Source organism: Pholis gunnellus (assembly GCF_910591455.1).
Source record: "Pholis gunnellus genome assembly, chromosome: 7".
In the NCBI taxonomy this organism is placed as follows: Eukaryota; Metazoa; Chordata; class Actinopteri; order Perciformes; family Pholidae; genus Pholis; species Pholis gunnellus.
In genome coordinates, this window is record NC_136533.1 from 15,037,860 (window position 1) to 15,064,701 (window position 26,842).

The window sequence follows — 26,842 nt, forward strand, 5'->3', positions numbered from 1 at the left end:
ATCTATGTAGAATGCTTTAGAAATAAACACTGCAGATTGTAGAAATACGAAATATTTGATGTAAACCTAATCTTTGACTAATCTAATTTATGAATTGCTATTTAAAAAAATAATAGTTTTAAAATTAAGGGAAAACTACCTGCCATGGTGGCAGGTGACCAGGAATTCGTACCTGCCACAGCCAACATTGACCCTGTATTTGCAGGTGCAGGTGCTAATTTCATTCCCGAGTCATGACAAAAGACATATCCCATTCAAATCTGATGCCTTTTTGGAGTTTTTGGAGTCTGTAAGGCAAAACGTTGCAGCAGTGAGGGCCACCTAAGCATGCACAAAGAAGCTTTATCCAGCCTCTGCTTTGTAGCTTGCCACTTTCCCCCTCACAAATTATAAAGAGTGGCAGCATTGTTTCGTATCCAGAGTGAAGCTGCTCTGCACACTTGGCTACTTTCTTCCCTTCCAGTTGTGCAACTCCTGTTTGTTGGAGTAGTGATTAAACTATACTGCTTAAAGTAAAGTAAGCAGTTTCTGTTATCGCTGCGGAGGACAGGGAGAGTGGTCTATATTCTGGCTGGATAATGACTTCCAGAGAAACTTGAAATATGTGACACTTGCATGCTTTATTGACTGACTTTGAAGAATCTGCTGACACTTGGTCAACCAGGCACCTGGTTTAGTATAATTGCCTGCAAAGATGCTTACTTTCTTCTTCCATATTGCAAGCAGAGTCTGACAGTTCCTCCAGTTCTAGTTTTCCTTCTCAGAGAACGACCAATGAGCTTTCCTTGGCTACTACCTAACTCCCCAAAAATGTGGAGCAGAGGTCAAGTTGCTGATTAACTAAAGCATGAGGATCTTGCTGTTATCTGACTTCATTGTGATGGCACAGTCACAAGAATTTATGATATTTCAGATTGTGCAACTGATGCATAGCTTAAGACAATTATACTGGCTGGAAAAAACACTCCTTGACCAAAACAGTACTGCGCCTGTTTACGTAGAAGCAAACGTTGAGGGACTGACGAGAGCAGAACAGCGCTGCCCAACAGATTCCTGTCACTCAGGCTCCTGTCGTGTTATGCTCTTAAGGTGTGTTTGTCAGGGATCTTCCTCCCACGACGCTGGGTCTAAGACAGAGAGAAAATGTTGTTTGACGACATAATCTTGACTCATGGCCCACTTTCTATCTTTTTCCTGCAGCTGAACGCTGCATCACACAGTCTTCATCGACTGATAGTTTGTTCAGTTTTCCTATCAAAATACTATTTCCAAGGTCACGAATGAACTCTCACGCTCAATGCGAGGTGTTAACACCAAAGATGCATATTTCTCAAAGCAACCATGTGTTCAAGGTACTAAGTATTGTATTTACTCAGTATGAATTTTATAATGCTTCTGCTCCATCCCATTTGATTTCAATGGGTAATGTTGTACTTTTTACGCCAATACATGTATCTGACAGTTACAATTACTAGTTATTACATTAAGATTTTACATTAAAAAAACAAAAGCTTATAACGTATTATAGATCGATTATAGATCGAACTACCCAACAGTCGAGACATAATTAAAATAAGCTCCACCTCCAGAAGCTATAACATTAAAATAGACAAGAGGCCATTCTGTTGCATAATCAGTACTTTTACTTTGCTATACTTAGAGTTGTGCTGTATTTTTACCTCAGTAAGATATTGAATGCCCCATTTCTATTCCTAAACTGTGTGAATGCTGCTTTAGCTTATGTAAAAGATGTGCATCACTGGCTAATACGCTATAAATACCTACAGTATTTGGCTTCAGACAGAAGTACTTCATTAAACCCTCATTGGGAAAAAACGTAGTTTCAAGAAATGTACGTTTCACTTTTCATAAAGACCTCAAACTTTCTATGCGAAGATATAGAGGATGTGACAGAAAGCCTAGAAACAACTGCACTTATCTAAACATCGGAAGATGTAGGGAACCTGATGGTGTGTTGTCATCATTTAGAACTGATTCAACTTGGCACAATAGTTTCATCAACAGATTTGCTTTACGTTAATGTGATTGAAATGGGCTTCAACGAGAGGAATAAAGCCATCCAACGTAATGACTTTACTTCCCTCTGTGATGGTTCACTGTATCCTCAGCCACAGCGCATGCCCCTGGCAGTAGAAAGGGGAGGGGCTAGGAGGTGGGCCGACCAACTGTAGGCAAGTGTGTGTGTGTGTGTGTGTGTGTGTGTGTGTGTGTGTATGTGTGTGTTCGTCTCAACGTAGCACGAAATGTGTCTCCTCTCAGCAAAGACACACACAGAGTAACGGGAGACGTGCTGATCAACGGTTTTTCTTTCTATTGAAAGTTTAGTTTTTTTTGTCGCCTTGACACTGTGTCGATGTTATACTCTGTATATTAAAACATTCCGCTTGTAAAACGCAATATTTATTAAGAGCTGCCGACTTCGTTTCTACCAAAGAGTGTCCGCTTCCCCTCCCCTCGATGAAGCGCTGCGATGCCCTCTGATTTTATATCCCTCCTTAGCTCGGATCTCGACCTCAATTCCCCTAAATCTCTATACTCAAAAGGTAAGATTTTTACTTAAATGCACGTTATCACTAGGACACCGACCCGGTTGTCCTAGTTCACCTCGAAGTATTACGAATGTCTTGGTCGCTGCCGTTAAGCTGCTAGCTAGCAGTAGTTAGCTTCTTTTCTGCTGTTAGCCGACCAAGCTAGCACTTAGTTAGCTGCATTTGGGCAGAGCACTGGCGTGTACCTGGTTGGCTAGCTGTCGGTGTCACATGCGTGGAGGACGATGATACGTTAGGCTGCTCGTCTAAATATAACGGCGATACGTGAGATCCTATCGATACGATACGATGTGTCATTAACTAGCGGTCTCGTCTGATGGCGAGCATTCGTACCATCTGCTAGCCACAGTTACGTGAGGTCGCTTTCCAGTCACCACATTGTTCATTGGTTTAACGTGCTAAAAGTCATAGTGGGCTTCTGCGGAGGTGTGTGTTTGCATGCGTGTATCGCGAGAATGTGTAGTACATGCATGTGGTTTTTGCGTATCCTCCTTGTTTGGTGGCGTTGTGTGACAGTCCCTTGTGGTTTAACATCATGTGTGGAAGTGAGCCAGAGTTGTCTCCCTCATATTCGCTGGTTTCACGGACAGAATGAAAGCTCCGGACATGCCAGTGGCCTGACAGGACAGAGAGGGTGCTGCCACTGGGGCCACACATTGAATCTATAATACGTTCTGGACACATGTCAGCCAACTCTTGTTTTATTTTTAGGAGGGTGTTGCGACATCAATTAGGAGCTAGACCGTTAACTCTCAGTGTTGTCAGCTGGGCCGGTGGATGTGTACTGGCTTTCAGCAGCACTTTGTCTGCAGGTTAGTTTCCCCCTCTGTTACCAAGCGTATCAACTTCATGTGTAAGGACACTGTCTGTGAATCTGCCACTCAACACTGGCATCTATCATGGTATTGCTTATTCATGAGCCAGCCTTGTATGCTGTGTTGTTGTTGTTTTGTACTGAGACTCACAGATTTATACATTATGATAGGACACTGACGGACAGCAGGGTTTCCTGCTATTTGACCACATGTTTTTAGATGTTGTCCACATTTTGATGGTTAACAAATATCATTTCTACCAAATACAATCTTTACCTTCCAGCTGTCGGGCCTGCTGTTCTCACATCTGTCTAGCTGCTATGTATAGGGCGCTCATGAGCTAGCAGAAAGCACTGCTATGTGACCCTGACATGCTCAGTTGAGCCTACCATATGGTCACACTGTCTCACATGATGGCTGTGTATTTATATCTCAGCAGTTGGGTGTGTGCTTGTGTAGTGGTCAAGGTAGCACACGTGCTCATCAACTATCTCGTGGGAGACCTCATGTATGTCAGCCTGTAGGAGAGAGAGAGAGGGGGGGGACAGAAAAAATGAGGTGAAAGTGAAACCTCAATAGTGACCCGAACCTGGATCTCTAAATAATAATATAGTAAATATTCACATAACATATTTTATAAAACATACATATGTATATGATATAGTGTTCAAAACACTATAACAAGCTATTATAAACACACTTTTAATAAACAGTTAAACGTTAAATCTGACTTCATTTATGTTCTGTTCTGTTGTTATTTAATTGTGTCTGAACTGAGTGTATTCATTTCAGTGCGTTCATCCATTAGGCTCCATTTGCTGTCAGTCGCCTGAGACCTATGAGAAGAAATGAAAGTGCCCCCTGGAAATAATCCTTTCAAAGCACGCTGCCTCATAAGTTTTATCGACGCATCCATGTCTATTTGTTTTTTGTAAGCCAGCACAGTGGTTCCCTCAGGCTAGGTTGACTACCACAAAGCTTGTGTTTTTAGAAAGATCAACATACGTGTGACATGCATTTACGTGTGTAGCTTTTATGGAAATGTAAACTAGATGTTCATAGTACTAATTGGTTTATGTCTTAAGCTGGAACCACTGATATGGTTTATCGGCTCTACATAAGCAGGCGCATGGAGAACCGAATGGAGTATCTATAGCCATTAATTGGCAGTGTAACTCAGTGTCAAGGTAAACAGAAATGGTGTAAATATAGAAAAATGGGAGTAGCTCGTTGTCTGCACGCTGGCTTGAGCGTATCGTTATGAGTTCAAGAGTGTAATTAAAGGAGCCATTTTTGGGCACTGAGACACATTCTCGGTCTGCATATTTTTTTCATTTGCAACAAAAACAGAGCCATCATGTATTGTCTATTCATCCGTCACCCCCCCCCCCCCCCCCTCCTCTTAGCCCCAAGCCAGCTGCAAAGAATAAAAATGGACTGGTGACCTTGCCATTTGGCAAAACCTTTAAGGCATGTGTAATGTGAGCGGTGCATAACTTTGAGATGATGTAGTTTAATTGTTCTAAGTGTATGTTTAAATCATTCCGCCCCCTGGGAGGCTAGTGTGTTGCAGCCTACTTTTTTGGGCATACTCGGTCAAGCCTTTAGAGCTCTGCACATAAACTGTACAGATGTCATCTGACTTCTATAAAAGCAAATGGAGACCAACACTAAAGTCCCTGAACAACTGAGATTCATGAGTAAGACGAGCGTTTATATTTTCTCTTGATAATTAACAATGCAAGGATGTGTGGCTGCCCAGGGTTAAGCACCGGATTCTGTCCACAAAGCAAGAGAAGGTAGATGAAGGGACTTTGATGGTGTTAAATGTTTTCCTGTCGATGGATAGAGCTTTGCATTAATGTAATTCCACACATTGTCTACAAACACTGTTTTGCCTACTGTTCCCTCCCCGACCAGTCGGGCTCATGAGTGAGTTGAAAACACTGAATGAAATCCAGACTGCTCATTTACATTTGGGGTAAATCATGTATGCAGAAAGAAGGAAGGTGGAGCAAAAACCTTTGATTAGTGACTAACATGTATGCCCCATTTACACCATAATATAATTCCGTCTTTTAATAACTCACTGCTGCAGATGTGGTGCGAGTCTGTGAATGGTGACGACATGTATTTATAAGCGAAAGCTCTTCGTTGCATATGAACGGGCTCCAGGCAGGTTGAACGTGCACTCAGTGCGAAACCCACATCGTGCACACGTCTCCTGTGTGAAACGGTCAAGACTGAGGTCATGTCGGGTTGCCAGTCAATCTGTAACGCATCCATGCACAAAGACTCTCTTCTCAAGATGAACAAAGCACAACAGACACAGATGGAGCTATGTGTGTACACTTTGCTGTGTGTGCAAATACAATGTCATGGTTTAACTGGTTTAGAGGGACCGTTCCCTGTGATGTTTTACTTTCACTCTTCACAGCAAGGTCTGTGAGTTAGTCTACCACAACTCTTTCTATATTTGGAAAGAAACATTGCTGATGAGTTGTTGTTTTTTTTTTAAATGTAATTTGTTGGCACCAAAAAAGCTAATGCCGTTCAGCTCTATATAAAAGCCATTAGCTCTGGATGAAGAATGGAGCTGGCCTCCATCTCAGTGCTTTACGTTTGTCCCGTCTGTGTGAACTACAGCACTGTGTGGCTCTTTGTTGTAAGCTGTGGGGATTTTGTGTTGTCACTCCCTCAACAGCATCGTCACAGAAGAGCCAGATCATGTGTCTTGTCAGTGCTAAGTCATAGCTGAGTATCAGATGACTACTACACATGCCGGGTGCCGCCGATGCACAGCTGAAATATCCATGTCAGGGTGTTGATGGGTCCCTGTTTCTAAGCAACCAAACTACCCAATCGTGTGTTTATCTGCCATTGAGTGCAGCTCATTCCAGTGTAGCTGGAGTGGTTTGGTAATACACTACGAGGATTCATATTGCCATCAAATATCAAGGAATGTCTCTGGGCGTCGTGCTCATGGGAGGCTAATTTAGTTCATCATAAGATAGCCTGTGTTGTGTTGGTGTTGACAGCTGTGTTTTCTTTTTTGTATATGTAGGAATAACTGATGGCGAAACGCGGGTTTGCTTTCCGTCCCATTTAAGGATTGCTTTCTCTGTTGGGTCCTTCTGAATGGAGTTCAGCACAGTCTGAACATTTTTGGAGCCCGTGTCTGGCTGTCATTAGTGGTACTGCATCTTGAGGCAATTCTGCACTGGGTTCAGTTTTTTGGCCAATCATAAGTACATAATTGTGTACGCTTGGTGATAGCAAAAGCAGATACTTATGCTTAAAACAGAACTTCTGAAGTCAGAGAAAAGTTCTCCTCGTGAAGAGTGGATAATCTTTTCTAGCTGTTTGGTCCTGTAATAAAGAATAATCTGAGTTCTGTTTTTCCAAAACCTAATTTGTCTTCTGTCGCTCATCCTTTATGACAGAGTCGGTATATGACCTCCTCCCCAAAGAGCTCCAGCTCCAGCCGTCGTCCACCCAGACAGACCCGCCCACCATGAGCCAGAAGAGTGGGGGAGAGGCGGGACCTCTCCCCTCTGCAGCCTTGGCTTCAGGTAAGCTTACCTGCTCAGTTCATGAAAACCATGATCCGGGATCAGTTTCCCCTTGCCAAACTATTCCCGGAGATAGCGGTGGTGAAGAAATTCATATGGGCTTGTATCAGTGTCTGGGGGCAACTTCACCCTTTCACCAGTTCCTGAGACAATATTTGTGACTGTTGGAGATTATAAAAAGCTAATATAGTGTGTGTGTGTATATATATATATCAGCACTGGTACTTTAATACTGCTGGCATAGCAAGGCCGGGTCATATTAGATTTCACTTCCATGAGGTTAGGGTGGTTCCCATTGGGGGGTGGGGGCAGAGAGTTGAAGGGGATTTTAACAGCTGGACTTCAATTGTATATGAATATATTTTTGGGCTTCTCAAGCTGTATTAAAGGAACCACCAATTAGTGGAAACCTGTTGTCATTGTTTTGGTTAGTGCAGTCTGTTGGCTGTGTTAGGGGACCAGCGTCATGGGAAGAGGCATCGCTTACCTTGAGTCTGTATGTTGGGGCTTTGATATTCACTCAAAACTGCAACAGCAATACGTGCCTGCAGCTCTTTACCAGTTCACTTTAGAAATGTAAAAATAGCTGAGTATAGTTTTAGTCCAGCTCCTAAACTCCCGTTATCTTACTAACCTGTACCTCGCTGGTGGCAGTGACTGTAACGCTAGAATCTTAATGGCTTCGATGTAATACAAGTCATACACCGTCTTCTCCTGGAAAACGTAGCTCTGAGTAACGGTGACTGTGCATTAACGGCATGCTAACACGGCTTGTTCTTTCTCATTTCACTCATTGTTTCAGCAGCACTGTGTTTCCAATGTGATGCTTGTGCTAAATGCTTTCATTTCATTCTGCTTTTTAGGCAGTTCAAAAAAAAAACTTGTATTCAGGTGCATGCAGTACAACCAATACTGCTGATCCATATATGTTCCTTTTGGCTTAAGCAGTCATCTCAGACATCCCTCATGTTATGACATTATATCTATATATCATAACTATATCTATCTCTCAGATGGTCTCAGTATAGTTTTATACGCTTTGTTGTTAAATATTTCAACGAGTGGCAAAAAGAGAAACATTCTCTCTCTATGCACATTGTCATTCACACATACTCTTTTACACACTCATACATCCGTAGGTCATCGGATCATTTATTGAGGTCTTTGCAGCTCAACGATTCATCTACTCCCGTGTTACAGATCAGTCGGTACTGTCAGGAGTTCTGAAGGTTCTGTCTCTTTTTATGAAACCGTGAAGTTGCCCCTAGCAAGCATTGGACTGTCCTTAAATCTCCTTTAGCAAACCAAAGGAATCCGGTCTGATCTTGGATCATGGTTCAGGGCAGCCAGCATCAGCTAAACTCTGAGGGACTCTCGTCTTGAGTTTCGTCTAGAGAGCAAATGAACCGGTCAGCAGTGTTGGAGAGAGCGCTTTTGTTAATGCTACCTTTTTAACTATCCTGTCTGACCCAGCTGGCCCTAAGCAGTGCTGATCAAAAGCATGACTACTGTAATGTCCGTCGGATCATTATTAACCACACATGCTTCAAGATGTCTATAAATGATCAACTTCAGAAGTTACTCCTTCTTCAGTATATAAACTCATCCAATTTACTGATTGACAGAAGTTGAATCTTGAATGATCAGCTCTCTTGTTGCTCATTGGCTGTCTCGTTTTTATTGCAGGAAGTTCCCTCTGAGGCAGGGAGTGTCTGCATATAAAATGGTCTGCAGTTCACTGCTCCATAGGTCAGAGGCTTGTTTATTCTGTCTCCATGGCTACGCTCAGTCCCAACCAAATCTTCCAATTGGCATGCGCAAACTACTGTTTACTACTGAATGCACATTGCACAAACTGTACTATAACCCTGGCAAATTTAATTTGGTGCCACATTACCAGCTTGCAAATTTGGCTGTACAAAGAAAGTTTGAACCAGATTTTGTTGTGTTTCTTTCTGGCAATGTGTATGTAACAATTTGTAGCTTGCTTTTGTTTTTGTAAACAAAGCATGTCAGTTTTGTCACGTTGATTTTAATTGAGAAAAAGTTTTGTAGGAATCAAAACATTGTGGGACCTATAGTACCCTTCTCAACTTTAACTTCAGAACATTTGATCAATTCTTGACGGCTCTCGCATGCACAGTGAGAGCGTATATAACCCACAACAGTCTGTTGAAATTAGAGTTGGGAAGAGGGGAAATCAATACAAATCATGCACAAATTCAGCTGCTTGAATGGGACTGCTAGCCTGCACGGTGCTGAGCATCTGTACTAACTTATGTGTCTGTATATGCTACTACAGATGCCACCTCTTCCACCTCCAGCCCCTCTGCCTCTTCATCCTTGGCCATGGGAGTCTCATCCACTGGCTCCTCTACCTCGTCCTCAGACCATCTCAAGGGTCCCCAGCATCTCCACTCCACGGGAGGGGATGGAGCTGGAGCGTCAGAGATTCAAGTTATGGAGGGTGCTGTATCTGCGCCCAGCAGAGGCAACGGTGGAGCAAACACTGCAACAGGAGACATAGGGTCGGGAGTGTTGTCAGGTTTAGGAGCCCAGCAGCCTCAGAACACCCCATCAAAACGGAGGCCTGTGTTGAGCATATCCCCGCCACCCGAGGACCTATTTGACGACAGCCAGATGTCTAGCCAGGACGAGCCTGCCGTATCCGGTCCAACGGGTCCAGACTCCGAGCACAGCAGCAGCATGTGGGCTGATGACTCCGTCTCCAACTTCAGCTTGATCAGCTCCGTCTCCTACAACGACAACACGGAGGTGCCGCGCAAGTCTCGGAAGCGCACCCCTCGCCAACGGCCTGGGCCCAAGCCTGCTCCTCCGGAGGACAGCATGGATGTGTTTGATGCTGACAGCGCCAAGGGCCCTCACTTTGTCCTATCCCAGCTGGGCACAGACAAGAACAGTCCCATAGCCAGGTGGGGTGACCCTTATCCAACGCAGCATCTCGATCCATCTGTAGGAATACAGTAAATGTCCTTTAATTTCCAGAAGTCATATTAATGTCATCATGTGATATTTTTCTTATTTCTTTTTGCCCTGCAGCTCCCTTGAGTCAGGACCTGCAGTGAAGGGTGGGTCACTGTCTACTCAGTACCCCCAGAGGAGTGATGGGAAAGAGCTAAAGATCCTGGTGCAGCCAGAGACCCAGCACAGAGCTCGCTACTTGACAGAGGGCAGCAGAGGTTCTGTCAAAGACCGCACACAGCAGGGATTCCCCACTGTCAAGGTTTGACACAGAAGGCCACCTGCTGCTTCTTGAACACGGGGAAAAAAATAATACCACCGAAGTGTCTGAATACGGGCAAAAGTACACTGTTGGTGTGGAGTACTGTGCTCCACAAGAGAACGCTCATGCCAGTGGAGACACATCAGAAGCATTCACCCACTAAACATCCATCTGCACATTTTAGCTACTTCAAAAGCTTTATTTTACAATAGATAGCCTGCTGGTTTCTGTGTGGGTCAAGGTTTTTTGACAAATCAAAAAACAGGACCCAATGTTCAAAGGGCAAAGAATTGGAAACTAGATCATCCTATCGTAACTTTATCTTGTACTGATAAGTCTGCACAGGGAAGTGAAAATGAGCACTTCTGTTTAACAGCTCCCAGCTGCTTATGTGTGAAGTACGACTCACTCAATTCAACGACCCTGACATTTATTGGCGTACATGTAAAGATGTTAGAAGTTTTATCTTTGAACAAACTAATGTTCATCTTTTGTGATATAATAGAACATTTCTTCCACTGTATGCAGTGTGTTTCCCTTGTTTACTTTTTTGAGATCCAAAGAGAAAGAAGATCTGACTTTCTTGGGTTTAAAACCACTTCATTCTTTAATGGCCGTATGCTTTCTATTATTAGTGAGGGTCAATTCAACTTATTAACACACAATTCCTTTTTTTGTGTCTGTCCCCAGTTGGAAGGTGTGAGTGAACCAGTTGTGCTGCAGGTGTTTGTTGCAAATGATGCAGGCAGAGTGAAGCCTCACGGCTTCTACCAGGCGTGCAGAGTGACGGGACGCAACACCACTGCCTGCAAGGAGGTGGACATAGAGGGCACCACTGTCATTGAGATTCCTCTGGAGCCCAGCAGTGACATGGCACTCGCGTAAGGGCTTATTTCTTTTAGGATAATCGCTACCCGTTTATACTCACACCGTGTGGATGTTTAAGACGTTCTCAGAGTGTCATGTTTTCCTCATCCTTGGCTGTTTCTACAGGGTGGACCGTGTAGGAATTTTGAAGCTGCGTAATGCAGATGTGGAGGCCCGTATTGGTGTGGCAGGGTCCAAGAAGAAGAGCACACGGGCCAGGCTGGCCTTCAGAGTCAACATCCCCCAACCTGATGGATCAGTGCTCACTCTACAGGTCGCCTCATCGCCCATCCTCTGCAGTGAGTAGTTGTAAACATCCGTCTTAAGCTGCAAACACAGCCACTACCAGGCTTCATGAGGCTAAATGCTGGGGGAGGCTGCGTTTCCAGTGATGTGTGGTGTTTTTCTGTTGTCACGCATAGCATTAAGGGTGATGGCCGTAGAGCATTGGTCTTATCCGACTGTAGAACTTCCTTTCTTTCTGTTTCAGTCTTCCACATGCCTTCTGGCAAACACTAGCCCAGATGTCGTGTGAGTGTCGATTCATTGACTGTTGTGTCCTTCTCCAGCCCAGCCAGCAGGAGTTCCAGAGATCCTGAAGAAGAGTCTTCACAGCGGCTCAGTGAGAGGAGGAGAGGAAGTTTTTCTCATCGGAAAGAACTTCCTCAAAGGAACCAAAGTTATTTTTCAGGAGAATATTGCAGGTGCTGTAGCCCGCTTGGTGTCGTCAGTGTTGTCTTTGTCTCAGTGTGAGTTGTGTGGATATGGTTTCTCTGCATGTAAACCTCTGATGAAAGAAGAAGAAAAATAATTTGTTTTATTTGCAGATGATAATTCCTGGCAGGCTGAGGCAAAGATTGACATGGACCTTTTCCATCAGGTAAATGCAGCTGAATAATTGTAAGCTGCTGCAGTATCAAACCTGCCTGCTTTCACTGACCATGCTCTCCATGGGACTTTACTGAATTTGGACTTTTGGATCTCTAATGTTTTCCAGAACCATTTGATAGTGACAGTCCCGCCGTTCCACAACCAGTCAGTCACTTCTCCTGTTTCTGTGGGAATCTTCGTAATGACCAATGCTGGTAGATCACATGATCCCCAGCCCTTCATCTATACTCCAGACTCAGGTACAGCCTCCTGCGGAAGTGTATGCTGCTCCCATTTTTAAGATACTGTTACCATATCATTATGTGAGGGAAAATGCTACTTGTATTGGTTGTATAAATCAGTTCCAGTTCCAGCAGATGCGTTAGCACGAAAGCTGTCTGTATTGCTGAAATGCCAGAAATCTTCATTGACTTTTCAGAGAAGCTTAAATCACACGACATCATTGTAAGGGCTTGGTCTCCTCACAGACTTACAGCTATCCTGTGTTTACTCTCTCACACACAGCTGACGAATCAAAAAAGACAGTAAAAACAGAGGGGCCCTCCCTGGTCAAGACGTGTCTATTTGATGGCCAGATCAAATCTTTATCATCTGAGCAAACTGACAGCTCTGCTCCGCCTTCCAAACGGCAAGAGGACACACCGATGGAAGTGTCTAGTAATCCACCGTGCACGGATGTCTTTAAGGTAAGAGACCATTCGTTCTCAAAAGAAGTGGAATCAAAACATCTTCTTCAGAAATGCAGTTTGTAACATCTTTGCTTCCTCCCTTAGCCATCCCCTGACCCTCTTGTCACGGTGCAGCAGACACTGGAGCTCAGCTCTGGTCCTCACCCCGGTGGAGAGTCCTTTCAGAGCCCAATGCCCCTCCAACCTGAAGACGTGGAGCTTTCCCAGGCGCCCCCTGTCTTCCCCAGCCTAGAGTCTCTCAGCACCATACAAAAGCAGGACATAGCCCCCACGGCCTCCTTTCCAGTGCCGGGCGATACTACAATCCCCCCCGTGACAGCAGAAGTCCCCCAGCAGTTCCTCCGAGATCCTCAGGACAGCATAGCTCCTGAGAGTTCCAATAATAGTGGAGGGGTGGTAGTAGTGGCCATGCCCCAGATAGCGACTCCCTCTCAGCCCCAACAGTCACAGGTTCCCCTGTTCCCCCAGGAAGAGGTGGCCCAGCTGGAGAGGGCAGTGAGGGAGCTCCAGGCTGGAGGCAACACCACGCTCCAGCAGGTGTTTGAGGCGGCTGTAGCCCAGCAGCAGCTCAACTCTGTGCTGTACAGCCCCACCCCCTCTGCAGACTCCCTTCAACAGCATGTCCAGGAGAACATGAACAGCCTTAGATTGGGAACCACAGATAATTCACTATCAACACAGCGACAGCTACAGATACAACAACAACACCAGATACAGCAACATCAGATACAACAGCATCAACAGCAACAACAACAGATACAACAGCATCAACAGCAACAACAGATACAACAGCATCAACAGATACAACAGCAACAGCAGATACAACAGCAACAGCAGATACAACAGCAACAGCAGATGCAACAGCAACAACAGATGCAACAGCAGCAGCAGATACAACAACAGTTTCAACAGCATCAACAACTGCAGCAACAACATCAAATCCTTGGTAACCTTCAGCAGCAACACATACAGCAACAACAGCAGCAGCAAGTTCTTGGCAACATGCAAATCCAACAGCAACTTATATTACAGCCACAAGACCAGCAGCAGCAGCAAATCATAGAGAATATTCAACAACAACAGTTGCAACAAAGTCAGACACAACAAGTCCTTAGCAACATCCAACTTCCGGATCAGCAACAACAAAATCAAATACTTAACAATTTACAACAACATCAGCTACAACAGCAGCAGCAGCAGCAACAACAACAGCAGCAAAATCAAGCATTGAGCAACTTGCAACAACTACAAGAGCAGCAGGTGTTGGAGAATTTACAGCAGCACCTTCAGGCTGAGTTGCTTCAACCCCAGATCCACTCGTCCCCCCAAGTACAGCAGCCAGTGTCCCTCATTCAACAGGCCGGAGAGCTGCTCACCATTCAGACCAGCTTCCCAACACAGCCTCCATCCCACACATCTCCCCCACAGCAGCTGTTTCAGTCGCCCAGGCCCCTGGCTGAGACCCAGGGCTCCCAACAGCAGGTCCAGGCGGCCCTGCTCCAGAATACGCTGACTGTTCTGACTAGTGGCAGTCTGAACTCCGAGCAGCAGCCTCCAGGGTCAACCCTGTACCTGTCCCCAAACCCTCAGCCCCAACAACAGCAACAGCAGCTGGCATTCATCTCCTCGATGGAGACTTCTAACGGTCAGCCCCAGTCTGTTGCAATGTTTCAGAACCAACCCCAAACTCAGCTTTCCCAAATGCAGCAACAGAGCACCCCCATGGAGCAGCAGCAGTCTCCGCAGCAGAACCAACAGCAGCCACCACAGCTTCCAATGGGCCAGCAGAGCTCCTTGTTCCAAAGTATCCCAAACCACTCCCAGGTTAGCCCTGTCCCCCAGAGCCAGCTTTCCCAACCCCAACAGACAGGCCTCCTCCTGTGCACCACCGATCTTAACCCCCAGGCTATTCCCCCAACTATTCTCTTCAGCACCCAGACCCAAGGCCCTTCACCTATGGGGAGCATTGGCGTTGGAATCCAACAGCCAGACCCAGCAGAGCCCATGTCCTTCCAAGACCAGAGCTCGTCAGGCAGCAGCTCCACATCCACTGAGAACCAACAGCAGAGCCTGTTCCAGGAACAGCAGCCAATGCAAGTGGGCCCAAGTTCCATCAGCGTCCAGAGCTCTCAACCTGTGGAGCTGTTCTTGCCGCAGACATCGCTGTCCAGCCTGCAGAGCACTATTGGCTCACAGGAGCTGAACAACCAGGCTCCAGCCCCTGGCACGACCATCTTTGTGGTACAGGGGGGTGTGAGTGTGGTAGCCAACCCTGGCCAGCAGCCCCCGGAGCAGCTGTTCCAGACAACTGTGGGTGGGAATGTGGCCCCACAAGGGCAGGCCAATCTGTTTGTGTTTGGCATCCAGAATGGTAAGATGATTTTGGTCTTCTCCACCTTCTGAAGTACAGAGAATAAGAGTTGACTAAGTGTGTTGATTTGTTTTGGCAATGCCTTTACCTGCTGTTTGATAATAGTGAATATTTTCCTTTTCTCTTCCTCCCAGACTCCCCCCAGCTGCTCAGTTCCTCTGGACCCGCCCTGCCAGTTCAGGGCCAGCCCCAGAACTCCAGTCACATGCAGCCTCTGTTGGACCAGCCCATGGCCCAAGCTGCCTCCACAATGCCAGCCGCCATGCACAGCAGCTTACAGAACACCCTTCAGGCACAAATGCAGTCCAGCTTAGAGAACGCCTTGCAGACCAGCCTGCAGAATGCAATGCAGGCAAACACACAGACGGCTCTGCAGTCCAGTTTACAGGCAACCATAGAAACAAGCCTGCCAACTCCAATGCAGACCAATCTACAGACGCAGATGCAGAACAGCTTACAGAATCAATTGCAGGCATCGATATCTGCGTCGTCCAACATGGATAAAATTTAGGACCTACTGGAGAGTCTACAGAAGCGATGAATAGTGATTGGACCATGTGGGCACTAAGGAGAGTGAGTGATATGTAGCCGAGAGTTTAACATCCGTACATCGACAAACAGAACGGTGGCGTGCGGTGTTTTGTGTCGACGCCACAAAACTTTTAAATATGTAAGATTTAAATGCCCCTTTTACCTAAAAACCCAAATTATGAGCTCATGTAACTCCCTGTTTTTATGGAATATTTATAATTAATTATAGCCTTCATACACCCATTGTCCTTGAATTGAAGAATCCGCCTTTGTTATTACCCCTCTTGCAGGATCAGAGAGGCCTGTAATAACTGCTTTATCCATCAGTCTCAGAAATGCAGTGTTTTATTGTGAGTGTTTTAATAATGTGAACCTAAGAGATGATGATGATGATGATAAAAAAACTAAATAAAAACTGCCAGGTTTGGTGGAAAAACTGGAAAGGGACACAGAATGTCAGCGACAAGGAAATGGGAAATGTAATGTGATGGAGTTGAGTCTGTAAGAGCAGGCAGAGTAGATAAAACAGCCAGGAGTGAATATCAGGTTGCACATAAGTGTCCGATTAAAGGCGGAATCTTATTTAGTGAGTGTGTAAAACTCCACGCCTTCACTTCACTCTGAGAGGAAGTCTGTGTGACGTGTTACCTGGCATAGAAGCAGGGATTGAATAATGTCCCCACTCAGTTTAAACTTTTTGACGTGGGATGTGCATTCGTCAACCATTTCGACTAAAATCTACTCTAAGAGTAATGACTGTTAAATTAAGTACATTTGTAGAATGTTTTGCCTCAATCATGTATCAGTGTGAACCTGTGCAGACTCTATGGGGAGTGTTCAAACAATGATCAACTCCAAAAAAAAAAAAAAAAGAAGACATCGCACACCAGAATGAGTATGGAGTCATGCTGGTGTTTGCAGGGGGTTTCCCCCCCATGTGCAGAGAGAGGAGGGACTATTAAACACTCACAAATGAGATTCCCCCTCGTGTGCATAATGTGACTTGCCTTTTGATTTGGCCCCTCCCAGTGGTTTCATAGGTTAAGGCCTCATTACTGGGCTTGTAGAAGCTTTCTTGGTGAAAATGTTAAGAAGCGTTCAACGATATAATGTGTGTATCTTTTGTTTTGTTTTGAAGAAGTTGGTAACCCTCTACCACTTTAATGTGGATAGAAAGAAACTTTCCACTAGTGAAAATGGAGTGTTGTGTGGTTTTTATAAACATTTTATCTCAAGCACTTTATAACCTCTAGCTAATCCTTATATCTGTCCACAGCTCCCTTCTGACCCAGCTGAGTTTGTACTTGGAAAACGTCCAGTTAAAAAACCGAAATAACACACAGCAGTTACCTTTTGTCAAAGGTAAATACATCTTTACCGAGCATTTTAACATTTTGTCATGTCTGAATACTTCTGAGGTTTAGGACAACTTTGTATAGAATGTCTACTCACTGTTGAATTCCTCTTTGTATTCAGTCTCAGTGGTCCAGTCAAGTCTGTTTAAACAAACAGCCATTCCCACAAAAGCATTGTCATTTGTCAGTGTTGGAGTGGTAAGTAGGCCTTTGTGTTTCTCGCACTGACAAAACACCCAAAATATTCATTGATTCATTTAGCCTGTGCATTGAAATGAAGGAATTGTCATCGTGTTTCTATTTGTACTATTTACTGTTACTGTCACTTGAGACTGTTTCACCTTGTGTTGTGTTAGACATTTTAGTTTTCGTCTCAGTGTTGGTACCGCGTGCTGGCCGGCGCCATGTGAAGTTGGCTTCCAGTAACCGTCCCTTGTGTTGTGAACAGGGGTTGACTGGTAAATGAAGTCTCTGTTACATAGAGGCTGCCATTTTGGTTCTATCTACGGTGCTATGTGCAGGAGGCCAAATTTTAATTTCATTTTCCCCTAGGAAGGTGAAGTCATGACCTGCCCTACTCTGTCTCTGATTGGCTTGCACTTGTTGGTTGGGTTTAGGCATGAGGAGGGAGATTGGTTCGTCTAAGAACATCAGGGGTAGGGTGGGTCACGCCTTTGCCATCCTAAAAATTCAAAAGAAAGAAAGATGTGCAGGAGTAATGGGCACTTCTGATGTATTTCTAGTGCATAACAGTTTGTACTTCTATCAATAGCACTGACCTAAACCGTCAGTTTTGAAGCAGTTGAGTCCAGAGAGCTGGCTGTTGTGGGGTCAGACTGGAGTGCACCCAGGCATACCAAAGCTCCTGTTGTAAATCGCCGCCATCTTGTCTCATACTTGTCCTCGCAAATGCCCTCATAATGTTTACCCGTTTGTACTTACTCATTTAAGTTATGCCGCTCTTACGTGGATAGTAAGTCAGCGTGTTGTTTTTAAGTACAAGTTTTATAAAAAAAAGAAGATATGTAAAGGTACTTCGTTTCAAGGATCAGTTGACCTCTCAGTAACATTTCCACCAATTTGATACATTACTCTTACTTTTTGTCATGTAAAATAACACTGCTGTACGTTCCATATCTACAAACAGTAGCCAATTTGGCATTATCAAAAAAAAAATAAGAGCCAATTTCTGAGAATTGAAATGTTAGAATAGTGTTGCTCGCATATGCATTTGTTTGCATTTTCATATTCATACTATTTTTGTCCTGCAGCTATTAGTGATCCATTTTAAAAGTAACTTATCTTTTTTAGAATTTTGTATCCATGTATCACAAATAGAGTATTTTTGTAAAACTAAACGTTTTAGTTCATGCTCGTAGCAAAGAATATCATTGCTGGTCTGTCGTCCTGAAGTGAAGCGCAGGTTTGTTGTGATTATTATAAGTGTGTGACTGCAATCAAGCAGATATGTTGGAACTTAACTCTAAACTGGTTAAACATTGACTTTACCCAACCTGTATACCATAATACAATGGGCTAGGTTTTTCTTTTGTGTGTGAGTGTGTGTTTTTTTTTTTTTTTTTAAATGTCATGCATCTCAAACGGCACTTTGACTCATTTATTGACTGTAGATCAGGTTCGAGCGCAGTAGTGATGTTTCCAAGCATTCCATTCCTCTTGGGGAGTTTAAGAGCACATGATGTTGCCCAACAGTAATGCCTCTTAAAGCCATACCAACACAGAAAGCCAACCTGTGACTTCAGTTTCATGAATGTAAATGTTACCTCATGGTGTGGACATAGAGCTCGCTCTACATCTAACATCGGACCAATTACACTTTTTAGAGAACATATATTTTGAGGCAGAGAGGGTGGGGCGGATTGGCACCAACTGTCATTTGTATCACTGTACATTTGTCAGATTGTTTTTGTTTTGGATTGTGGTGTAATTTCATGTTTTTTTGTTCACGTCCAGTTGTATCATTTTTGAGCAGTTCCAGGATGCTCAGTCTGACTCTTCAAATAGCCACTTCCACCTGACAAAACATGTGAAACATTAATTTAAATGGTGGTGAAGATAGCACACAAATCTTTACAAAATATCAGTTTTGTCCTTTTAAGTCATGTAGATGAATATCCGTGTATATTTAAATGTGAAATATACTGCAGGGGTATCTTGAACTTCAATTGTGATGCTTTCAACAGAACTGTGTGTGCCTTGATAACTTAACCGTTACTCCGTTGTGTTTACTGGTGTCCCCTTTTTCGTGTCATTCGGCTCCTTTTTTATTCACGAGGACTGTTGAACATCGGAACACTTTTCAGTGAATTATGATTTCTAAACACAAGCATAACCCATCCAGATATATGTACTTTAATTTAACATTTTCTCTTTGGAAATCCATTCCAGGATATCGGAGTAAGTACTCTCAAGATGATATTGTGCAGCTTCACAAGTGAATTGTCAACTTGTCTGTTACTTTCTGTTGAAAAACGTTTTTCATGCCTCCTGAGATTTGTGTGTGTGTGTGCGTATGTGTGTGTGCGTGTGCGCGTGTGCATGTGAGAGGTAAAAGGGACGAGACCGCGGAGATTGTTTTTTTTTTTTTCTTTCGAGAGCTTTCTTGTGTTGATGTGCTTGTCAACATTACTATTGTTGCTGTGAAACGCTTGATCAAAAAGGAGCAACCATGATAAATTAACTGTTAATTGCCAATAGTGTGAGCTGTAATCTTGTGTGTAATCAGTTTTGCTCACTTTTTCCTCGTTCGCTTTTTCTATTTCACATTCTCCAACGGTTCTGTTGTATCCGTTCTGTGTAGCTTGAGCTTTAGTATCTGGCCTTAAGACCCCGCGGTCGGGACGAAGGTCAACCCCAGTGTGTTATCATACATCTGAACTATTATTGACATGTACTTTGCCTTGGTCTGGACATTTGTATACTCTTCTGTTTATATCTGTAATCCTGCTGCTACATTAAATGAATTAATAAAAATGTAAACGTCTTGATTCGCTCCTTTTAATCGTCCCGCTTTCTTTTAGATGCACTAGTTGTAAAAAGCTCTTGACAGGTTTTTATATTAATCTTTTTAAGCAAATCATGCATTCAAGTAAAGTTACACGTTGCACTCTTATCCTCACAATTAATGCTGTAAATGTTGATAAATGCAGGTGTTTTTGAATTGGCACAAATGCATTAGATACATCAGGAAACCGGCTGGTCATAGTTTACTAGTTCTTCTATGTAGAATCCGTTGGAAGAAGGATAACGGATCCTCGGGGTCAAAACCAACATCAAACTCAGGCGTCCTCCGGAGAGCAAGGGCAGCGACCAGGATGGCAAAGATGGCAGTGAGGCCCCAGATGTGATACTGGCTTCCTGAGGCGGGGTCCACAAAATAAAAGGAGTGCAGCAACCCCATCATCCCAGCAGCACCGTGGGTGGCGTAGTGGTCCTTGTCACTGGTGAAGAAGTCCAGAGGGACCGTGAACACGGCGCTGACCTCAGCCGGGTTTGGACTGGGACAAAATGACTCATCGATGAAGCCGACCACCGGGGTCACCAGCAGACCACTCTGTTAGGAGATGAAGGTGGGAGGGGGTAAAGAGGTGGACCCAAAGCAGCTGATGCCATGAAAGGGGAGAACCATTTGTACTGTCCCACCTTATTGATGATGGGGACCAGCCTACAGACCACCTGAACATCAGCAGGCGGTAGACCGATCTCCTCCTCGGCCTCTCGCAGGGCGGTGTCCACGTCGTCTCTGTCTCCGGGGTCTCTCTTCCCTCCAGGGAAACACACCTCTCCAGCGCTGGTCCGAAGCTGCGCAGACACACACACACACGTAAGAGTGGCGTTAGGTTAAAGAGACGGCTTAGTCCACCCATGGACATCCACTCCACCCACCTCTTGTGAACGCAGGGTCATCAGGGTGCACAGCTCTCCGTTCTTCACCATCAGCGGGATGAGCACCGAGGCTTTGGGCAGCACCGGAAGAGACGCGAGCTTGTTTCCGATGTCAAACTGCTTTAAAGTGGCTATCGTCGTCTCTTTAATATGCATGGTGGAAAGGTGAAGGACAGCAACAATAAAATAAATACTTCAACTTAATATACACTAGGAGTCCAAACTGGAAGCCAACTTATGTAGTCACGTGTGAGTACAGCACGAAACCGTAGCACACGTTAACGTTACACAACGAGGACAACACATCTTAAGTGTCAACGGCTACTCCAGTGATTTCCTTTATTATTAACGTTAAGTAAACACGTTTACCATTTATACCACGGCTAGGACAACCTTTAACGACAACATGTTAACTACCCTACGACAGAGACGGCTCAGAAATATCTTAAAAGCATCTTTGCCCACTATTTAGGAAACCTCCACGAGACGGTTAAAGTTAAGCATCGACCTCGAGTGGTTGGGTTTAGGATCTTAAGACAGGACGCCGGGCAGCGTGGCTTACAAGAGTTTATTGCTTACAATCTAGACTCTGGACCATAATGGACACGACCACAACAAACCCATAAAGATGACGTCATTGTATGCGACGACTTTCCTTGATAGCCACAATTAGCCGGTTAGCCGTCAGGACGTCCGTGGTTATGCAACCACGGTGTCCGTGCTTCTCATGAATATGAACGAACGTGTCATGAAATGGGAACGCAAAGAGAATCACGTGGATAAAAACAGGATTCAGAGATTGAACGATATTTATATTGCTGTATACTGGTCCTCGGTGAAAACGTCAGATGTGAAATAAAACATACAGTACATTCCAAGTCAGTCATTTTATGGCATGCTGCTACATCCGTGGCATAACGAGAGGAGATGAAACAAACAAACAAACTGAAGGCTCCTTAAATATGACTGACAGCTCACTGAACAAAGTGTGATTCAAACAAATGACATTCTTCTTTCTATCTCTAAGATAAAACTGCAATTTACAGGCAAAGTGTACACAAAAGTGAATAAATAATTTCAAATTTAACAACCAAAGTATTCATAATACATAACTGATCCCATGTATTCAATAGAGGAGAAATGAAGTTATTTACAACCCACATTTTGTGGGTTTTTAATGTAGAAAATTAAATAAGATTCAAAACACAGCACAGTTGAGGAGGGGCATCACAGTGGTCCTAGTCCTGATTCCAGTCGTCGCCTCGGCAGTACTTGATCCGCTCATACTTTGTACTTCTCCTTGGCTTGATCATTCAGTATGCAGATGTGCTGTGAAACAAAAGTAAACAAGAGGACTGTGAATTCATGTTTAGTGAATTTCCATTTTCTATTTCTATTTTCTGCTTTAATTCAACATGTTGTACAGCTAGTCCTTTGCTGCAGCTACCATTGAGGAGACCAGGCCATGTGCTCTGTATTGTTTTTAGAAATGTCACCCTTTAAAAAAAAAAAAACAACCTGAGGAGGTTTTTACATTCTACAATTAACCACAAAATAGACATGATGGATTTAAAAGATAGGTTTGGTATTACATTTGAATACATCATGAATAATACTGAATAAAATGTAAAAAATGTTTATTCTATGACACTACATTTGCAAGCTACAACTTCAGTCATTCATTGTGAAATGTGACTGCTACAAAACATGTGCCGAATCAGTACACTGTGAGAATCAGTACACTGTGAGAATCAGTACACTGTGAGAATCAGTATACTGTACACACTTAAAACATAGCATGGAATTGAAACACAGCTATTGTATCACAAGGTGTCTCATCGTCACCTGAAGTGATCACATGCAGCAAACTTACACTGAGATCTCTGAAGTACTCGTTGTAGTCCAAAGCGTAGCCCACCAGAAAGGCATCTGGCACCTCAAAACCAATGTCTGAAATAAATATATATAGACACCATCACAGTGAGTCATATATAGAAAAACAAAACTCTCAGGCCGATCTAAAATGAGATGCGGAAACATTTACCGTTATTAGAAGCTCTGTGAGCGAATAGATGTTGCTCTTTGTGAGGTTGTATTTAAGCAGTCAGTGCTGTGTAGTGGGAAGTCAAAACGCTTACAGTAACAGCTGCCCTTCAGGGACAATCTTAAAGAGATTATCCAACGCAGACCTAAAAGCCTTACATAATCAGAGACGGTGTGAGCAGGGGGTTATCAGGCATGCGTTATTGCATAAGTGCCATGCTCGGCTACATTTGGAGGACATTTTCCTGAAATGACGGTTAATCCCGCATGGAAAACCCAGCTTTAAATAACGCTTCAGCAGCCCTTCAAAGAACCGGGCCCACGTGTGAGTGACTAGCATGAAATGAGCCCTCTCGTGTACATTTCACGGAGACCACATGTCTTAGTGTGAGGTGAGGAAACAGGCACTCACAGTCTGGTCTGTACCCTGAGCTCCTCGGGGTCCGCTTCACCAGGAGGCTGGAATTACAAACCAAACACAGCGTGTATAAGAAACAAAAGCCCTCCAAGAGAAATTAACATGCCAAAGAGAATGCGCAGTTGTCACCAAAACATTTTCAGTGCAGGTGTTAATACCGACAGATGGCACGGATTGATCTCACACCTTAACAGCACTGTGGCCAAACACATGTTCACGGTTCAGGATCGACCTCTCTGTGTGTGGAGCCTATTCAACATGCATGGGTGCAATGTCAGAACAGGCCAAGTGGTGGTTGTCTGGCTTTATGAGTCAGTCTATATAAAGATATATATTAAAGTGTATCTTTATATACAGTACAGTCGGGTTTTAACTCTACGGAAACAAATGGTTCTAATAGAAAGCTTAAAAATGTCTCTGGTTAGCGGGGACTTTGAGTTCTTCAAACGTAATTCTTAAATTAAATACTATTCAGCTCTGTTGAATTGGGGCGGCAGCAGAAATGTCAGCGGTAGATATCGTTAACCCTCAGCTGGAAGAGGAACTATCTGCATTTCTAAGAGGGAAATGTTTGAATTGGGTAAACTGCCCCTTTAAGAATTGTCATTCCCAATAGAAGCTTGGCAAGAGACACATTGGCTATAAATACAGGGCCAGCGTCAAAGCAAAAGAAATAAGTGTTGTCATATACAGTAGATCAATGGAAAACTACCGTCTCTTATGAAAGCATCAGAGGAAGCCCAAATTGCTTCAACACATTTCCTGTTTTGAAACCAGCCATCAGGAATACATAAGAGAAATGGCCTCTTACGCCACAGTGCAGTTAAATTAGTGCAGCAGATTAACTCTTAAGCTGCTCCCTCCCTCCGTCACATTACATCTCTAATGCAGTCCTGAAGGAGAGCGTCCATTAGCTAAGAGCACTGTTCTGTGCGCTCTCTCTGCAGACAGAGCACACAGTTACAGTGGAGGTCTATTGTTTCGGCCTCCCGGACTGTAAACTGTGTCCGACGGCGCCTACCTCACGACTTTAACCATCTTGGGATTGCATTCACTCAGCAGGGACAGGAGCGTCTGCATCGTCCTTCCCGTCTCTACAATATCCTTTTTATAATGCACGACACGTCAGAGTGGAGGAATAAACACAAAGAGGCATTACTTAAAACATGACATTAATACAACAGACTGTGGCGTTTTATCTCCAATTCATTTTTACTCTAAAACGATGTCGGAGATTTCATTTGTAAAAGACGAACAGATGCATTTGGAATGTAAATCATTACAACGTTGGCGAAACATGACAATGTATATCGTTAGATGATGTGAATTGTTCAACTATAAAGAGATTATTCCATTGCGTTTATGCCAAGGTATTTATATTATCAGTGAGCAGGACTGATGTGTGGCAACATGGGATTAAAACGTCCTTTACAATATCACATGTACATATTGTATCCATAACACTTAAACATAATACAGAATAAAGAAGAAACCACTTACCTCGACAATCAAAACATTCTGCAGAAAAACAAACAAAAGGACAGCTGATGAAGTAAACAACCCTACAGGAATGTGTGGTTGAAGTGTTTCTGCCTGACACACTCCGCTGGACTAACCTTGCCTGAGAGACTGGACAGCTCGTCCCCTCCTATGACTTTGACACTGTTTGTTGACTTGTCATTCTACAGGAAATAAAGAGGAAACATTATCCATCTCAGTGTTTATTACCAATTCAGTTAGATTAACCTCGCCACAAGAAAACTCTTCACCACAAACCTAAACCACAGGTTTAAACATCTGTACATTGCATCCAGAATCTCCACTCTTTGAACACTGCAGAGGCCCATTTAAGACTGTTCTCATTCTTAATCACACAATCACACACACACAATCACACACACACACACACACACACACACACACACACACACACACACACACACACACACACACACCTCATATTAACACAAGTGGTTCCTGGAAACGAAATGAGAAAAGGTGGCTTACACAGTAGCTCTTCACCCTAATGAAATCCACCGTCAGGGGGACTGATTTATCGCTGTTCTGGTTCAGCGCTGTAATGTAGTCCAGGAGGTCTGCGAAGAACTTGTAGCCTCCTTTCAGCACACACAGAGCGACGATGTGGTGGCCCCCCATGTCCTGGATTATGTCGCGGGCCAGCCGCTCTGTCCTGGATCAGAGAGTGAAAGTTAAAATGAAGTCAATGGTGGATGTAGTTCGGTTCTTATGGACAGGGAGGATTTGCTTTACATGGTAGTGCACTTAAAGGTAATTGCTTACAATGCATTCCACAGCACTGCACTGGACATTAAGCCCACGCCCTCCCAAATCCACATTCAAATCCACTTCAGGATGTGGTCTATGGTGATTTGACAAACAAATACAGTGCACTGCTGTAACAGCACAAATCAGTGTGACTGTGTGTGTGTCAGAGACAGATGACTGGACAGAAATAAGAGGGTTGATCTTACCTGTCCATGATGAGTCCATGCGGGATGATCACCTTGTCCAAATCGTTCTCATAATGTCTGGGCACACAGAAAAGGTCCAGCTCATAGCCTTTCTCGTCATCAGAGATCTGGAACAACAATAAGAAGAAGCCATGTCTTCAACTCGGCGCAAAACGGCTGTTGGCACTGACGGATAACCTGCGCCAAAGACGCATTTAATCACAGTGAAGCCATTCCTCGCGTCCCTCGCAACCACCTGTTTAACCCCCCGCACACGCGCGGGCACACACGACATGACATTCGGCGGACATCATACGCTCACGTGGCGGAGCACAATTGAAACACGCAATTGTAGATTGGAAAGCTGAAGCTCGTAACGCACCACCTGCAGTCAATCAAAGCAGGCCTCCGGCGCGCGGAGCTCTACCACACCCTGACAAGTGAACAAGTTATCAAATTCCCAAAACATATTGTCGAACAAGCTACTAGCAGAGTAGTTTGCAGCCTCACCGGCAGAAACGAGGCCATGTTGCCGCCAGTCCTGTTCAGTCGCAGCGGTGTGTGTGAGAAGTCATGCTCCGGTCCTAAGAGAGAGGGAGAGAGAGAGAGGGGGGGAGAAAGAGAGAGAGAGAGAGACAGGGGGGGAGCGAGAGAGAGAGAGGGGGGGGGGGGGGGAGAGAGCGAGAGAGAGAGGGGGGGAGAAAGAGAGAGAGCGAGAGAGAGAGAGAGAGAGAGAGAGAGAGAGAGAGAGAGAGAGAGAGAGAGAGCGGGCTTGTTGACTGAAGGTGGCACGAGCTGCTCTCCTCTTCGCCGACTGCTGCTGCTGGCCGCGAGTGTGCGCGAGCAGCACACGCGATGCTTCTGCCGGGGTTTAAACCCTTTACGTCAGAATCCAGTTTACCTCTTCAATAATCTGATTTGCCCGACACAACCTGAGCTATCTGAAAACGCGCTATACTGGTAACTATACTACTAGTCTGCACACTGCGGTTTTTCTTTTTTTGGGGGGGGGGGGGGGCTACTATAGCAGCGATGTAGGCTCCCTCGAGCCGTTTGGAGAAGCTGCACATGACGCAGTTTTAAAAATATAACGGATGAC

At 44.4% G+C, this 26,842-nt stretch overlaps 3 protein-coding genes across 3 annotated transcripts; 1 reads left to right on the forward strand and 2 right to left on the reverse strand.

Moving 5' to 3' along the window:
• Positions 1 to 2,459: 2,459 nt before the first annotated feature.
• nfat5a (nuclear factor of activated T cells 5a) lies at positions 2,460 to 15,560 on the forward strand (the record flags this gene model as incomplete). Its single annotated transcript, XM_079163521.1, is given in 13 exon segments — positions 2,460 to 2,564; positions 6,829 to 6,957; positions 9,260 to 9,890; positions 10,018 to 10,201; positions 10,892 to 11,082; positions 11,195 to 11,367; positions 11,638 to 11,772; positions 11,896 to 11,948; positions 12,066 to 12,198; positions 12,464 to 12,645; positions 12,733 to 15,019; positions 15,154 to 15,527; positions 15,531 to 15,560. Coding segments are annotated over 13 exon segments (4,575 nt in total). The 5' UTR covers positions 2,460 to 2,491.
• Positions 15,553 to 20,975, reverse strand: nudt7 (nudix (nucleoside diphosphate linked moiety X)-type motif 7). Its single transcript, XM_079163199.1, has 3 exons — positions 20,812 to 20,975; positions 20,569 to 20,727; positions 15,553 to 20,479 (listed from the first exon to the last, which is right to left on the reverse strand). Exons 1-3 carry the CDS (start codon positions 20,965 to 20,967, stop codon positions 20,126 to 20,128), a joined length of 669 nt encoding a protein of 222 aa, XP_079019325.1. The 5' UTR covers positions 20,968 to 20,975; the 3' UTR covers positions 15,553 to 20,125.
• A 1,027-nt stretch (positions 20,976 to 22,002) lies between these two features.
• Positions 22,003 to 25,897, reverse strand: hprt1l (hypoxanthine phosphoribosyltransferase 1, like; the record flags this gene model as incomplete). Its single annotated transcript, XM_079163200.1, is given in 9 exon segments — positions 22,003 to 22,140; positions 22,685 to 22,761; positions 23,267 to 23,313; positions 24,294 to 24,376; positions 24,773 to 24,790; positions 24,889 to 24,954; positions 25,280 to 25,463; positions 25,765 to 25,876; positions 25,879 to 25,897. Coding segments are annotated over 9 exon segments (654 nt in total). The 3' UTR covers positions 22,003 to 22,092.
• Positions 25,898 to 26,842: the final 945 nt, after the last annotated feature.